We start from the raw sequence: 16,404 nt of genomic DNA, 5'->3' as shown, positions 1-16,404 counted from the left end.
TCACGGTTTCACAGCTTGACCGGACAATCTATTGGCACAAAAAGTCGACAGATAATGCGTTAATAGCGGGTGCAGGGACAGTCCGCAACATGTTCGAGCAGAGAAGTACTGCTCTCCAGCGCGGCAGGGCCATCTGAAAGAAGGACACGTAGCGGTGCAGCGAAAAGCAAATGAGTACGACTACAATCAATCCCCCTTCCTCTCTCTCTCTCTCTTCCTCATTCGCTACGGATGCGTGTGTCATCGAACTTATATCTCCTCACACGTGTCGCCTTCCTAGCTGTCCCTTCTTCTCTTATTTTATCCCATTCTCTCTTTGCCTTTCTCTTCTCTCCCCCCCACTCTCTCTCTCTTTCTCTCTCTCTCTCTCTCTCTGGGAAACATGGAATCCACAGACGACGAGCAACTCGAGCGAGTCAACTCACTCGCGTACGTGTATTTGGCTTCTAGCAGCTCGAGCTTGTCCTCACTACTCACCGCGGAAGACTCCAGAAGCACGCTCTCGAACTCAAGCTCCGGTGAGGTCTCCCGGACGACGACGAGCAGCTCCGGGGATATTCCGGCGCTGCTGGTGTCACCGGTGCTGGTGGACCGGAGTGTCTTGACTGGTGGAGAGGAGCTGAGGGTGTCGGCGGCGGCGGCGAGGCCGAAGTGCGTGGGGAGGAGCAACAAGGGAGTGACGTGGGGGTTCACTTCGGTGATTGGGAGGCGGAGAGAGATGGAGGACGCGGTTGCTGTTATTCCGGGCTTCATGTCTCGCACGTGCGATCACGTGGGCGGTTGTACGGCTCCCGGTTCGAGGACCTCCTCCGAGATCTCCCCAGTCCATTTCTTCGGCGTCTACGACGGCCATGGCGGTAATCAGGTACTCTCCATTGGCTATTTTTAAAAATTTTCCAAGAATTTTTTTTTTTTTTTAATTTTGTTTATTATTGTTTTCTTGTATTTGAAAGGGAAGGAAAAGAAAATAAAGTATGAGAGTAAGGGAAGAGCATGTATATTATTCTCAACATAAACACTGTGAACTATGAATATTATTTTTGAAGCAAAGCTATCATTGTTTTTTCTATAAAAGGACACACGTGGCATATGGTTAGTGGTCCACATTAATTGAGTTGTATGGCGGGTTTCGTTTTCAATGTGACACGTGTCTTTATAAACCGTGCAACTTTTCAGTCTCAGTGAGCTGGGGCACGCCCTTTCCTGTTTAGTGAAACCTTTTGGGTGCATAGTGATTGGGGATGAAATGATAGCGTCACCCCTATGCATTGTCTTCTCGTCACAGGCGCATCATGCACCCTCACCGATAAGGGGTGGGACCACCAAGAAATAATGAAATTAAATCTGGGTTGTGTTGACCAAGCAATTTTCACCATTTGGGTACTGGATTTATTTTCATTTTTCAGGTTTTCTATTAGAATCGTCGGTGATCAAAATATAACATTGGCTTTGGCTTTCGGTTTTGTATATATTTTAGTTGATTTAGAATTAATTAATTAATTATTCGCTTGGGTAGCTGGTGGGGCGCTAGTGTGTTTCGTTGTCTGAAGAGGACGAATCACCAGGATCAAAGAGGTTCCATTTTTCTTGGAAAGAAAAATCTGGGTGGGACCATTCTTTTTTGTGCTTCTTGCGTAGGTTTGATAGAGGGACGGTGTTTTCTTGGGTCCGTTTGCATTATTTTCTTAAGAACCTCATTGTGTGCCTCCCTTCTCAATATGTCTCACTCTTCAACTGAATATATTTTGTAAGCTAAGCTTTATTTCTGAAATTTAAAAATTTTAATGGGTTTTTTTGCATGATGAAGCACTTCACTTATGTGCCACCTGGAAAATTACAACAGTTAGCTCTCTTTTTTTATTTTTATAGGAGGAAGGAGTTTTGTGACTTATTTAGCAGATGGGTGTCTAATAGAGTAATAGGCATTATGGTATGATGTTAAGAGTAAACATCGGAAGACTAGAGTTTAGCATATGTGTTTGTCTTGGGCCTCTCCACCTATTGCCAATTGATTTTGGGTTGGATGCTCTAATTCTATCATGGTATCAGAGCTTGGTTATCCGCGTGTAAGGCCCAATGGCCACACGTGCTTCTACGTCACCCAATACAATTTGTTCACGTGTAAGGCTAAAAAATCTCTCCACACGTGCGGGGGCGTGTTGAGAGTAATGTGGAGCAATGTCTCACATCCGAAAACTAGAGCTTAGCATATGTGCTTGTCTTGGGCCTCTCCACCCATTGCCAATTGGTTTTGGGTTGAATGCTCTAATTCTATCAGAACTACCTTGTCTCGTTGACATATTATATTATCAAACTATCAATTGAACTCCACCTTATTTTCCAGGATAATAATAGGATTATTATAGAACCGGAATATCAAAGAGGCCTGCATGTATGACCCTTTTCTTTTTGTTGACTAGACCTCCATGTTTTACTTTGTGGATATTTCTTTTAGCTATCATCTTCATCAAACTGACAGTTTTATATGTTTGCTACAATCCAGTCAGAGTACATTCGACAATCTAGTAGAATGTTAGTGAGAAAAGAACTAATCTGTCCATGTTTGACACCATCCTATAATACATAGGTGGCCAAATATTGTGCTGAGCGATTGCATGAAGTGATAGCACAAGAGTGGGATCGGGAGACAATTGATGGCTATGAATGGCAAAGGAGGTGGGAAGCAGCATTCTCAATTGGTTTTGAGAGGGCTGACAATGAGCTTCTCACAGAGGCACTTGCGCCAGAGATGGTTGGATCAACTGCAGTCGTCGCTGTTCTATCTGGTTGCCAGATTATCACATCTAATTGTGGTGATTCTAGGGCAATTCTTTGCCGAGGGACAGAAACAATCCCGTTAACTGTCGATCAGAAGGTTACATTTGAAAGTCTCTTGTTCTCTTAAGTTTTCAGGCTTTTAATCAGAATTCCTTTTTCTTATATTCTTGCTTCTGGTAATTAATTGTTCATGATGGATTGAATATTTAGACCGTTGCTTCTATCTGCAGGCTTTGTATTAAAATTATAACTTTGATGGTACATAGAAATCAAAGCAAAACTTACATTTCCGAAAGTTATACAGTGTTAAATAAGAAAAAAAAAAATCCTTCTTAATGGGGTTAATAGCATTCAACTTGTCTTCTGACCAAAAGAAAAAACATACAGTAAAACATGGAGAGTAGTTGAAAAGTTTAAAGTACTTGGCCAGTTATTGACATCTAGCTATTGAATTTTCATAAATTGGGCTCTTTCTTAGTATTATTACACTATTTTTCTTGATAAGATTAAGAACACACTGTTTCTTTTTGCTGCTTTTTACAGCCTGATAGAGAAGACGAGCTTGCGAGGATTGAAGGAGAGGGAGGGAAAGTCATAAACTGGAATGGTGCTAGGGTGTTTGGAGTTCTTGCCATGTCCAGAGCTATAGGTTTTCATCTCTATTTCTCTACTTGATTTGCAGTCTCCTGTTTATCAATTTTCAAAGCTTTACCTTCCTAAGAAATTGTTGACCAAGGCAACTATCTGAATATGCTCTTACAATATTAATTTTACAAATGCTATCTAGCCTATTGTTTGTGCTATCCCCCAGGATTAATACCATGTTTGTGGTATAATTGATGAAGAGCCTAGTTCTCCATGCTACGATTGGCAATAATGCTATGACTTGTCTTTTAAGTACTGTATCAGTGTGCAAATAACTGTGTGTTGTTTAATTCTCCTAGTTTCTGGTGCTTCTGGTTCTACTGATATCATAGCGAACCCAATTAGACACTGAAACTAATACCATAATATTCATTTTGATAAATTGTTGTATTACATTTAATCTAAAGCAAGCATCAGTTTATGGTACTTTAATTGAAAGGGGGGGTATGTTTCAGGTGATCAGTATCTAAGGCCTTGGATAATTCCAGTTCCTGAGATTACATTCATGACGAGGACTGATGAGGATGAGTGTTTGATTTTGGCAAGTGATGGACTTTGGGATGTGATGACCAATGAAGAGGTGGGAGAGGTGGCTCGTCATCTTTTAAGAAGATGGCGCAGGTTATCCATTTCGTCTAGTACTGATGAGATTTCTCCAGCACAAGCCGTTGCTGATCATCTCACTGAAATAGCATATGGAAGAAATAGTTCTGACAACATATCCATTGTCATTGTTGATCTCAAACCAAAAAGAAAACGCCACATGAAAGAGGGGAGTACTGCATGGAAGAACAATAATCTTTTTCCCCTTTCCCACAAATCCAATTCTATGATCTCACCCTCTGAAAGTTCAGAGTTGTTGAGGGTTCTTACTGATCCCCCAAGCGACTCACTCCACCTTCAGCCTTCAGCCTTGATCTGACCTGTACAGAGCTGACTACTCGATCCATCGCTTCAAACTGTAACAACCGGAAACCAGTTTGTTACCACAGAACACTTGATGATCAATCCTCAATTTTAATTGGTTTGGTCCAGAAAAGAGTTAGAGATCACCAAGGACACAGAAAATTGTTCGATAATCTATGCTTGGAGATGAAGAAAAGAAAGCAAAGCATGATGGCAAGAGGATTTTCCTTTTAGCTATCTCTTTCTTTCTTTAATTCACGCTCATATATATTTCGGACAATGTGTGAGTGACGGGAATGCAGAAATCTGGGGGAAAATTTTCAAAAGGCATTTTGAACCATATTACCTTCATTAGTATGTCTTTTTGAATTTATCTAGGAAAATATAAGCTTATGAATGTTGCATCCTCAGTAAGTTTCCTACGTAGAAAAGATTAATTTGTTTTGAATCAAACATGATAGAAGTGAAGGGACTAATGGAATTCCTAACGGATTATATATTATGGACGAAGTTTCCTAGGAAGCTTATGTAAAATCATGTACGTATATTTGTCATGTGTTTAAGTTCATTCTGATGTATCCTGGCAAAAAAATAAAGTTCATTCTGATGTATATATTGGCAGTTGGTTCCCCAAATGTTGTCAGATATAATAATATAATATTGTATCATTCAGCAAATGTGTTTCTTTCCATCCCTGTTTATAAATTTTGATACAAAAATACCATGAGTTCCACTCATGCTGAGAGCATCAAAATTGGGCATGGCAATGTTCAATCCAATACAATTGATAGGATTGGATGAGCTGTATGGTTTCAGTCATGTTAAAACTATACCCAACTTACACTTTAACAACAAAGCCACGGAGAATAAAAAAACAAATCAGAGAACAACCTTTCCAACATGTCTCAATTGGACATTTTAGTCAACATTGCAAATAAATATTTAATTGTACAAACATAACCACAATAAACAAAAATACTAAACAAGTAAAAAAGTTCCACAACATGGCTGCAGGCAGCAAGTCAGCAACAAAAAAACCTACCCAAAAACAGCAAGACAGCATTTATAGTAGAGTTTTGTAGTCTGACTCTGACGACATTTCTTGCTTGCTTGCTTTTGCTTCCGATGAGAAACAACTAAAGTAGAGTTTTGTTGGGGGTTTGGGGGTTTCAGGCTTTCCTCTTCTCCGATTGAACGAGTATAAACCCAAAAAATTTGGATGGAAATATTTTGATGGGGAAAGCCACCATTTGATCCAAACATATCGGGTTTTAATTTAATTTTAATGATCTAGACTAATCCATCAAAATCATTGAAACCAATTAAATTGGTTTGAGAGGTTCCGTTCAAATGTACAAATTGAATTAAATTTTGAACACGCATAGAAATAAATGGTATAATCTGGTTTAAGTAATGTGAAAACAGTTTGAAATTATTATTAACTTTGTATTACAATCTAAATCCTCAACAATGATGAGTGTGGTATTCAATATACTCCAGAATCTAGATTTATTATAAATAAGAAAGTAGGATCCAAATCGATATACATTTATTATACAATCTACATTACTTTTGAGAATATATAAAAATAAAATGAATATTTATTCAAATAGCCCACGTGAGCCCGATCAAGTTGATGACCGAGCTCACGTGGACATAAGCGGCTGGTCAAAGCAAAGCCTTAGCAATAATTTTGAATGATGGCAGAATTTCTTGTTTACCGTGTCATATTTGGCTGCAATGTTCTGTTTTTTTTATTTTTTTTGGCCAAGGGCTGGAATTCTCTTCTTCATATCTTTGCATGCTAAAAACTTGTCACTTACTTCCTTTCGGAAGAAAAAAAAAATTGTCATTTACTTTGCAAATGTAAAATGTTCCTCCATTCTTACATGCCCACTGTTTTAACATCACCAACCCAGTTGTTATAATTGCCAAAAAATCAGTCATTCCTCCCTATTTAGATTTTGTAATCTCCACTTTTCAGAATGAGTAAATGCTCGAAGGAGTACAACACGCTTATAAAGTAGAGTTTTGTTGGGGGTTTGGGGGTTTCAGGCTTTCCTCTTCTCCGATTGAACGAGTATAAACCCAAAAAATTTGGATGGAAATATTTTGATGGGGAAAGCCACCATTTGATCCAAACATATCGGGTTTTAATTTAATTTTAATGATCTAGACTAATCCATCAAAATCATTGAAACCAATTAAATTGGTTTGAGAGGTTCCGTTCAAATGTACAAATTGAATTAAATTTTGAACACGCATAGAAATAAATGGTATAATCTGGTTTAAGTAATGTGAAAACAGTTTGAAATTATTATTAACTTTGTATTACAATCTAAATCCTCAACAATGATGAGTGTGGTATTCAATATACTCCAGAATCTAGATTTATTATAAATAAGAAAGTAGGATCCAAATCGATATACATTTATTATACAATCTACATTACTTTTGAGAATATATAAAAATAAAATGAATATTTATTCAAATAGCCCACGTGAGCCCGATCAAGTTGATGACCGCGCTCACGTGGACATAAGCGGCTGGTCAAAGCAAAGCCTTAGCAATAATTTTGAATGATGGCAGAATTTCTTGTTTACCGTGTCATATTTGGCTGCCATGTTCTGTTTTTTTGATTTTTTTTGGCCAAGGGCTGGAATTCTCTTCTTCATATCTTTGCATGCTAAAAACTTGTCACTTACTTCCTTTCGGAAGAAAAAAAAAATTGTCATTTACTTTGCAAATGTAAAATGTTCCTCCATTCTTACATGCCCACTGTTTTAACATCACCAACCCAGTTGTTATAATTGCCAAAAAATCAGTCATTCCTCCCTATTTAGATTTTGTAATCTCCACTTTTCAGAATGAGTAAATGCTCGAAGGAGTACAACACGCTTATAAATGTCGTATACATACTGACTACTTTTTCCTGAATATATATGCTTGGTTTGATTACCATTGTGTGGTACACTCAGCAAGAATGGAGAGCAACACCTTGCGCCAAGAAATTGCAAACATGAGGCAATCTTTCTTTGATGAGGTTTAGTTTTCTCTTATTTAGAAATTACAATGGAGAGCAATAGAATGTAATATTGTTGTGTATGTACTAAAGATGAATAGGGTGGGTATTGCAGGATATTCTTGACAAACACTTTGTGCAAATGGAGAAATTAGAAGACAATGAGAACCCCAACTTTGCAGAGGAGGTCATGACCATGTATTTTAGGGACTCTACTAAGCTCATAGCTGCTCTAGAGCAAGCACTGTGAGTACCCATTACTATATATATAACAATATTAATTTCTAATTTCCACTTAAACTTTAACATTATAAATGATGACGGTGATGATGTGGTTATGTGTTTTTTCACAGGGAGAAACCCCCCTACGATCTCACAAAAGTGGATAAGTACCTCCATCAGCTCAAAGGCAGCAGCGCCAGGTAGGTTTTTCAAAATTTTTTTCCCTTATTCTCATCCTAATTTTATGCGTCTGATTGATATATCCACATAATTTGGAAGCTCAAATTGATGGGCATATATACCTTTGCTTGTAGAATTGAAGCCGCCCCTCCGACTGTCTTGAAGGGGTTTTATTTGAATCTCCCATTTTTCAGATAAAATAATGTTCAAGCATTAGGTTTGAAGGGTTCATAATAAAAAATTCTTCATATTTAGCCGTTATATAAACTTTTTTTTTTTTTTAGCTTGAAAGAGAGGAATCGAACTTGAGTGCATTGTGAGTAATTTTACGACTTTTTCAATTAGGCCATCTAATAACTGCGCCGTTATATGAATGTCTAATAGTTAAAAGAAATGCGTATTTTTACAAATACCATAGAAAATTAATCATCTTCTTTATTGTATTTATTTGGGTACCCATAATCATTACTCATTAATTTTGTGAATTTGTACATTATTGTCATTCCATTCGTAGTGTTGGTGCTAAAAAGGTGTGGATCGAAATCAACCATATGAAGCAAAGTTTCAAGGAAGACGACATGGAAAGGTGATGTTAGCACTTAACAGTTAACACTAAATTTATTTACAAAATGGTTTTCAAAATAAAGGCTAAAAACATTTTTAATTAAATGGTTTCTAGTTTTTTTAACTTGTCATTATAGGCTATTATTAACTTGTCCATTAATGCATGTGAACAGTAGCAAGACTCACTTGCAACAGGTTAAACGAGACCACGCCACTCTTAGAGAGAAAGTAGAGCCTTACTTTCAGGTCTTTCGGATTTAGATTCTCTGTTTATCTACTATTTGTTTTCATTTCGTTTTCGAGAAATAGCTTTTGTTTTTATGCTTTTTATTCTGGCTTTTTCAGATGGTGCGACAAGTTGGGCCTCTTGAGACAGCCCAGCGCCCATTGTAGAGGACAGTAGTGCATGTAAGGGTACACCGTAGTGGGGTTCGAGGTTGCTTATGTGTACTTTTGTTTCTGAAATAAAGGGTTGTCTTAACTCTTAATATGTTGTTAGGAAATCTTGTATGCTGATGTCATAGCTGAGAGAATAATTATGAACTTCAAGTTTCATTACATGGAATAAATGGAATTCTGATTTAGTGATTTATATTTACTCCCTTTGATTTAATTTAAATTACTCTCATTGTGTGTACGAGCACCGCTTTCGTACAAAAATATAAAGAATAATAAAAAGCTTGTGCAACAAAGCATGTATGATTCTGTTACCCAATTTGGTATTACCATAAGACACAATAATTTTTTGTATTAATAGTAGAGTATCTAGGGCCAACATAAATTTGGCACGAACCAAATGTTACATTTGGGCTTTTCAAGTTTCAAGTGTCAACCATCCCTCATTGAACCCAACTGTAAATCCTCAGGCCCTAAACCTAAAGCCACAAAACTAGCCCAAAGGTGTCAACAAACTTCGAGAGTTGACTTGAGCCCAACATTGTACACCAACATAAGCCATTATACACTTATACAGTATATGCTCTTTTACATCATGCACCTAAGTTTGACAGGTAGCAAGGTTAAAGAAGGCACCACGCTTGTGCTTGAGCTGTGCATATGTGCCTCTCTCCACCACCTTCCCATCTGCAACAAATGCAATCATTTCAAGGTTTTTTATGGTGTTGAGTCGATGTGCTATCACAATTGTTGTCCTCCCAACCATGATTCGGTCCAGTGCTTCTTGCACGAGGTGCTCTGATTGCACATCAAGAGCACTTGTTGCCTCGTCTAGCAAAAGTATTGTTGGGTTCCTAAGTATTGCTCTTGCAATTGCTATTCTCTGCTTTTGTCCCCCTGATAGCTGCACTCCTCTTTCACCACATTCTGTGTCATACCCATCCTTGAGGGACCTGCACCAAATAGAAATGTTAAATGTCAAATCGAAGAATTTACCTAATCAATAATTTAGATTAATAGTCTAATAATATAACATGTCAGACTATCTGATAAGAGAATATTTCACCGTATATACTTACGAGATAAATTCATGGGCATTGGCAGCTCTAGCAGCCTCCACAACTTCATTTTCCGATGCGTCAAACTTCCCAAACATAATGTTATCGCGGATGGTACCGGAGTATATCACCGGCTCTTGGCTAACAAGGGCAGTGTGCTTCCTGTACCATTGAACATCTAGCTCTCTTATGTCCACCCCATCCACCTTCACTGATCCTCTCACAACATCATAAAATCTTTGTATCAATCCAATCACAGTTGATTTACCACACCCACTTTTCCCAACAAGTCCAATGCTGGTGCCTGGCTTCACCTCCAAGCTAAATTGGCGCAACACCAAGGTCTCTGGCCTGCTTGGGTATGCAAAGTCCACCTTCTTCATTTCTATCCTCCCAGTCACTTTGTCTAACTTGATTCCACTTGTACCATCTCTATCCCCCACCTAAAAAAGAAAAAAGAAAAACCAAATTAATCACTTTTACTTTTAAAGACAATGATAATTGCACGTACTAATAATTTGTTACTACTTACATTATGAGACCCTGGAATTAGTGAATGCCTGTCAAGAATCTGAAACACTGATGCAACTGCAGTAGCACCCTTGGCTAAATCAGAAGTCATACTCCCAGCTTCTGCTATGACCTTACCAGTGCTGACCAGTATGAAAAATGTTTTGAACACATCCCCAGCTGAGATTTGACCATTTTCAACCAGCTTACCACCATACCAGAAGTCCAGTGCCCATGACATGAATGTTAGGCACTGAGCAGACCCCATGCCAATCCCAGCAAGCCATGACTTCTTCCTGGCCTCTTTTCTTGGAGTCTCCTGAGCCTCATCAAACAGTTGAAGCACTTTTCCCACACTCCCAAATGAAGTCACAATTCTGTGATTGTACACTGCTTCAACTGCAATTTGGGTACTCTGGTTTTGTGCTTTGACAAAGTTTGTTGAAATGCTTGAGAGCAGAACTTTCTTAGTGTAGAAGCATAGAATTGCAAGTGGTTGGACTGCTATCATAACCAGTGCTAGCTTCCAAGCCACAACTAGTCCCAATATCATTGCAATTGTCACAGCTGAAGTGGTTTGGACTAATAGAGAAACTCTGTCTGCTACGAGGGTCTTGACCATGGAAGCCTCATTACTCAATCTTGAACACAATGCCCCACTTGAATTCTGCTCCTCATCAAACCAGGCCGTTTCAAAGGTCAAGATATTCTGCAGCATCTGTAATCGGATTCTTTTCGTGAGCTGCTCGCCCATATACGCAAAATTGTAGTGTTGTAAGAGATTCAAAGCCATAGAGATTAAGGAGAGTGCAGCGAAAATCAAGGAATATGTATGAATTCGAGCACGCATTTCCTCGTGGCTTGGCACAAAGAAGGCCGATATCATGCCACCTACGGTTATGGCGTAGATGGGTTGGACCGACCCGAAGGCTATGGCAGAGAGGCTACCAATTAGGCCTTGCCTCCATTCTGGAGAGTTTAAAGAGAGAAGACGGTAAAAGGAAGTTGGGGGGTGAGACACAGGTTTTGGGGTCTCAATGGCTAATGGGGACTTTGCAAACTGTGATGCAGGGCTTGATCTTGCTGTGCTTAGCCGGCCAGCACTGCTTCTTGTGACCGAAGACACGCGAAAATCCGAATTTTGTTCTTGATCAACATTGTCACAGCTGAACTGTCTCTGTAGCTTTGCTAGTTTTGCATAGTGGCCGTTATGGCGGTTGATGAGGTCGTTGGGTGAGCCTATTTCAATGATGCAACCGCCACTGACCACCGCGATGAGGTCTGCATTTCGAACTGTGGAAAGCTTGTGGGCAACCACCTGATCATCATGTTAATCCAAAAGCTGTGAGACGATGAAAGTAATTAAGCTACTAATTAAGGTATATATATATATGCATGTTTTCATTGTTACCAAGGTGGTTCTTCCCATGGAGGCTTGATCAAGAGCATTTTGGACCAGGGTCTCTGATTCAGAGTCTAGAGCACTTGTTGCTTCATCAAGTAAAAGAATTACAGGGTTCTTGATAATTGCTCTTGCAATGGCAATCCGCTGCTTTTGTCCACCAGATAAAAGTGCTCCTCTCTCTCCAATCTGTCACATACCACTACATATGTTAATCAAAATTACACCAAACTAAGCCATGATCAGTGAAACTAATTTATACCCTTTTACATATATATATATTCACCTTGGTCTCATACCCTTCTGGAAGCTGCCTTATGAAATTGTGAGCATTTGCAGCCATAGCTGCAGCAGTGACTTCATCCATATTGGCCTCAAGCTTCCCAAACATAATGTTCTCCTTGATTGATGTCCCAAACAATGCATGTTCTTGGCTCACAAGCCCCATTTTCGATCTAATCCATTTCAACTGAAGTGTTCTTATATCAACCCCATCAATCCTCACAACCCCATCATCTGCATCATAAAAGCGTTGCACCAAAGCAATTGCTGTTGACTTTCCACTTCCACTGGCACCAACAAGAGCAATGGTTTTCCCTGCTTCAACTTTGAGATTGAAGTCTTTGAGGACCATGGAATCTGGACGAGATGGGTATGTGAATTTGACATCAATGAACTCTAGCTCGCCTCTCATGTTGTTCAACACTAGTCCTTTGGTGTCTTCACCATCAATCAATGGTGTCCGGTCAATCCTGTCAAATATGCGTGTAGCAGCAACAGTGGCTTCTGTGAAGTACCTCAAATCCGGAAGTGCCATTCCCAGGGATCTGTTGTTACATTCATATAATTAAATTGTTCATTAAATTTTAATTTCTAACAATAATTTCTTGTAATTTTCAGTAGATCATCTTTTAATTACCAAAGTAAATAACTAGAATAGTTTACAGTTGTTATTCACACTTTCAATTTGTAATCCTGCACTCCAAATTTAATATTTTGTTATTACTATAAAATAAAAGCACGACAAGCTAGTACAAGATGACAAACTGAAAGTGCGAATAACATTTTCCAAAGTAAATAGTAATTGTGAACCAGCGAGCAATATGATAAAAGCCAATAAAAATAAAAAGTTATATAGTGGTGGCCTTCGAAATAGTGTCTAAGATAAGCATTTTAGTCTCAATTCTTACTTTTCCTATTCCAATTAATTATGTCTCTTCTCTTTTGCTGTAGTTTTGCTCTTTTATTGTTCTTTACTCTACAATTTCCTTTTTGGTACATTAAAGCATGAACTTTGCCGTGACTTCTTCTGATTTTAACTATTTTTTCCCTCTCCTTCACCACCTAGTCTTTACATATATTTTATCTTATGTCAGATATATATCTATTCTAAAATCAAAGAGTAACTAATTCAGCAGCATGAACATCCAAAAATTAGACTTACAATTAGTTAACTTATGAGAACTATATAAACAAGTGGCAAGTCTCACAAATTAATACATATTAAGTACTCTCTCATGGGACAGTCCTATGTGTTTAATGTGTATGTAAATTTCTCTCAACAAGTGATTTAATTGTCATGTAATAAATGTAATAAGAGAGAAAGACACATAAATATATAAGACAATCCCATAAAAGTCTTTCATATCAATCAATCTAGCTCCTTAATTAGTTCTGTGCCATTCACATACTGAAAGCCACCATCAATGTACTTCCAATTAATTGATCAGGTGGGAATAATTAATAACACTAGGTTACTTCATCAACTAAAGAAAGAAATTATAATTTAAAAAAAAAAGTGTGGTCTTCGGCTGGTTAATTCCTTCTACTAATTAAAAACCAAATAGTAACTTCAAATTACGAGATCAGGTTCCATCAAAACGAAACTTTGGATCTTAGCTGTGGTTCAACATGAAATATAGTATGTGACAAATCAATTGATCGAGTTCACAAATTGACAAACTTAATATGTGAAGATCAACTTAAAGTCTAAGATTAATAATCTCTAAAAACAATAAAATGAATTAATTAATTACAATTTAAGATAAGTCATTAATGCAAATCAAGGAGATTAAAAAGCATATTAATGCATGAGATAGATGGAAGCACATACAGTCCACTCATTATGAATGAGATGCCAGCCGCATAGATCCTTCCACCACTTTCACCTCTATACATCACCAAATGGCTTCCATACCATGCCAGAAAAGCCCATATAGCAAACGACAGACCAGTGCTTCCCACAGCAAGACCCTTTGCAATGCCTTGCCTGATTCCCAGCCTACTTGTTCTCTCCAATATTGCTGAGTACCTCTCCACAATTCTCCTCTCAGCAGTGAATGAATACACAGTTTTTATGGAGCTCAGAGCTTGCTCTACAATGGTGTTAGCCTTTCCATACTCCTTGTACGATTTTTTGGACAAATACAGAAGGTACTTTCCGTAGATCATTCCCGGTATGATCAGAAGAAGTAGAGTTGGAAATGCTACCAAGGAGAGTCTCCAAGACATGAAGGTGGAGAAGGCGAGCCCGGAGACGAACACCGAGGAGTGCATAAAAAATATTGGCACCTGAAAATTAAATGAAAAACAAAATAAATACAAACCCACAAACAAAATCTAATTGATTATTTGATCAATTATGTGACAATTAAATTAAACAAGTTGATGTTACCTTTTCACTTAGAACTTCTTGTATGAGAGAAGTATCTTTTGATATGCTGTTGATGACCTCCGAAGTAGTGGCTTCTTGTGAATCGAAGAACCCAACTTCCTGCCTCAGAACAGCTTCCAAGTACTTGTAACGAATCCTCAGCACCTGCCTCTCACTCGTTTTGCTCCAGCAATAACCTTCTGCAACCATTGACATATAGATCTTATATATCTCAAGCTTTCAATTCCATGAAAAGGATCAATGACGGTCCATATGTTTTAAAGGGCTTTCAGATCGATGAGTTTAATTACTTGTTCCTTGTAACTTTTAGGGTGTTTTAACTTTTAGGGTTCTACAAAGAAACTTTCTTTTTTTCTATATTTTTTTTCTATTATATTATATACCGATTTTCCAACTTTTATTGTTAGATCGATGCTAATTATAGGAATATGACGAACTGGGTTTCGTTTAATTGTGCTTCACATCGATCGGAACATGCATGTATTTATATATACCCGGCCCTTCTTGTCCTTGGAAAGAAAAGCAAGAATGGAAAAAAGAGAGAAGTTTGAAATTACCCAAAAAAGCCAGCAGCATTACTGCCAATCCCAAGTAGACAAAGTCTAAACTGCACTGTTAACAAAAACACACAATTAAATTATGGAAAATGTGAGACATGGTGATTTATTAGTTCATTGAAAAAGGAAAACCTAGAGCAGTACTAGTACTGATAGAGAGTGTATGTGTGTTTGACTAAAACTGACCTTTTCAACCTCTTCCATCCAATTCCCATGATTAGTCTGTTGGGTCTGACCATATCCCAAGTTATTCATAAGACGGCTGGCAAACACTAGCAAGCAATTTGTGGACATGCCATCTCCTATAGCTCCAACTGTACCCAAAGCCATCAGCACAACATCAACCCAATCAGCATATCTGAAAATTTTGAATACAGAATTTTTCTTCTCACATCTCCTCTCTTCTTTCTCCATCTCATTAGAACCCATTTTGCAATTCTAGCTCAAAAACCCTGAGTCCAAAATACTGGTCAGATTGCACATATATGTATTTCAAGAATCAGAAGGAGAAGAAGAGAAAAAGTAGATGCATAAAATAAAGAATACAAAGAAGTGATAGGCACATATATAGAAATTTTAATATATATAGCAAAGTGAGTAGCTAGCTAGCAAGTGAATTTCTATGAAGCAACCCTTTATTGTCATGAGCTTTTTATGTGGGCTGTTAAAGATACTCATGGTGGCTATCACTTTCAAGAGCATGAGACCAAAGGGTAACCCATTTTTGGACCAGTGTTCAACAAAGTTGACTATGACCACTGCCCACTGGCCAATCACCTGCCTTTTGTTTTTGTTCCACCAATCTAGCTTTTTGTTCAACAAGGTTTAGTTTAGTTAATTATATATGGTGGTGTGACCTGTCTGTGTGTGAGGGTTACTTTCAACACATGTCGTTTTGGTCCGCTAGCTTTTTCTTAATCATTATTAATTTATTAATTATTTCATTAATGTTGTTCTTTTTTGTTTTTTTTTTTGGCCAAGAACATTAATGTTGTTCTTAAACACATGGCATAGTCTGAACCTTGGCTCCCATTGGCTGTGGCCATTCCATCTTGCGCAACTGCGCAAGCCTTTGTAGTATTCTACGAATAGAAAGAGACGAGACTCAATTTGACAACAATAGCTCTGCTTTCTCAGGTTTAGCAGTCGCACATATATAATATTAGTTTGATTTATAAAAGTTATATACAACTTAAAATTACGTTACTGCCCTCGCAGGCTAAGCTAGTAACTTGTAAAAATTGACCTTTACAAGTTAATACAAACAAAAATGTTATGGCGTAAAGAATTTGTTACCCTTAACATTACTCTAATATTATATATGCATGATCATATTTTGTGTTATGCGTATATTAATATATGCATGACACAAAATATGATCAAAAAACTACATTTTGGTGTATAAATATTTATACACCAAAATGTTTTTTTTTTTTTTTTTATATCAATTATGAATGTGAATTGTTAATTAAATTAACGAATCTTCATTA

General features: G+C 37.7%; 3 protein-coding genes across 3 annotated transcripts; 2 read left to right on the top strand and 1 right to left on the bottom strand.

The window, feature by feature from the left end:
* Window positions 1-357: 357 nt before the first annotated feature.
* On the top strand, window positions 358-5,006 carry LOC147285383 (protein phosphatase 2C 56-like). Its single transcript, XM_086245473.1, has 4 exons — window positions 358-865; window positions 2,588-2,875; window positions 3,322-3,427; window positions 3,879-5,006. Exons 1-4 carry the CDS (start codon window positions 383-385, stop codon window positions 4,343-4,345), a joined length of 1,344 nt encoding a protein of 447 aa, XP_086101599.1. The 5' UTR covers window positions 358-382; the 3' UTR covers window positions 4,346-5,006.
* Window positions 5,007-7,312: 2,306 nt separating this feature from the next.
* Window positions 7,313-8,710, top strand: LOC147285382 (pseudo histidine-containing phosphotransfer protein 5-like). The gene is made up of 6 exons (XM_086245790.1): window positions 7,313-7,372; window positions 7,467-7,597; window positions 7,705-7,773; window positions 8,268-8,339; window positions 8,491-8,563; window positions 8,663-8,710. The coding sequence occupies exons 1-6, from the start codon at window positions 7,313-7,315 to the stop codon at window positions 8,708-8,710; spliced, it is 453 nt and encodes a 150-aa protein (XP_086101916.1).
* Window positions 8,711-9,100: 390 nt separating this feature from the next.
* LOC147285381 (putative ABC transporter B family member 8) lies at window positions 9,101-15,375 on the bottom strand. Its single transcript, XM_086244318.1, has 9 exons — window positions 15,101-15,375; window positions 14,915-14,969; window positions 14,358-14,536; window positions 13,797-14,254; window positions 11,970-12,510; window positions 11,693-11,872; window positions 10,304-11,599; window positions 9,793-10,214; window positions 9,101-9,666 (listed from the first exon to the last, which is right to left on the bottom strand). The coding sequence occupies exons 1-9, from the start codon at window positions 15,341-15,343 to the stop codon at window positions 9,315-9,317; spliced, it is 3,726 nt and encodes a 1,241-aa protein (XP_086100444.1). The 5' UTR covers window positions 15,344-15,375; the 3' UTR covers window positions 9,101-9,314.
* Between the last annotated feature and the right edge of the window lie 1,029 nt (window positions 15,376-16,404).

This window comes from Dryas octopetala, chromosome 5, assembly GCF_963921425.1.
Source record: "Dryas octopetala chromosome 5, drDryOcto1.1, whole genome shotgun sequence".
Taxonomy (NCBI): domain Eukaryota; kingdom Viridiplantae; phylum Streptophyta; class Magnoliopsida; order Rosales; family Rosaceae; genus Dryas; species Dryas octopetala.
The sequence above is the reverse complement of the archived record's forward strand: the minus strand, read 5'-3'. Positions and strand labels throughout refer to the sequence as shown.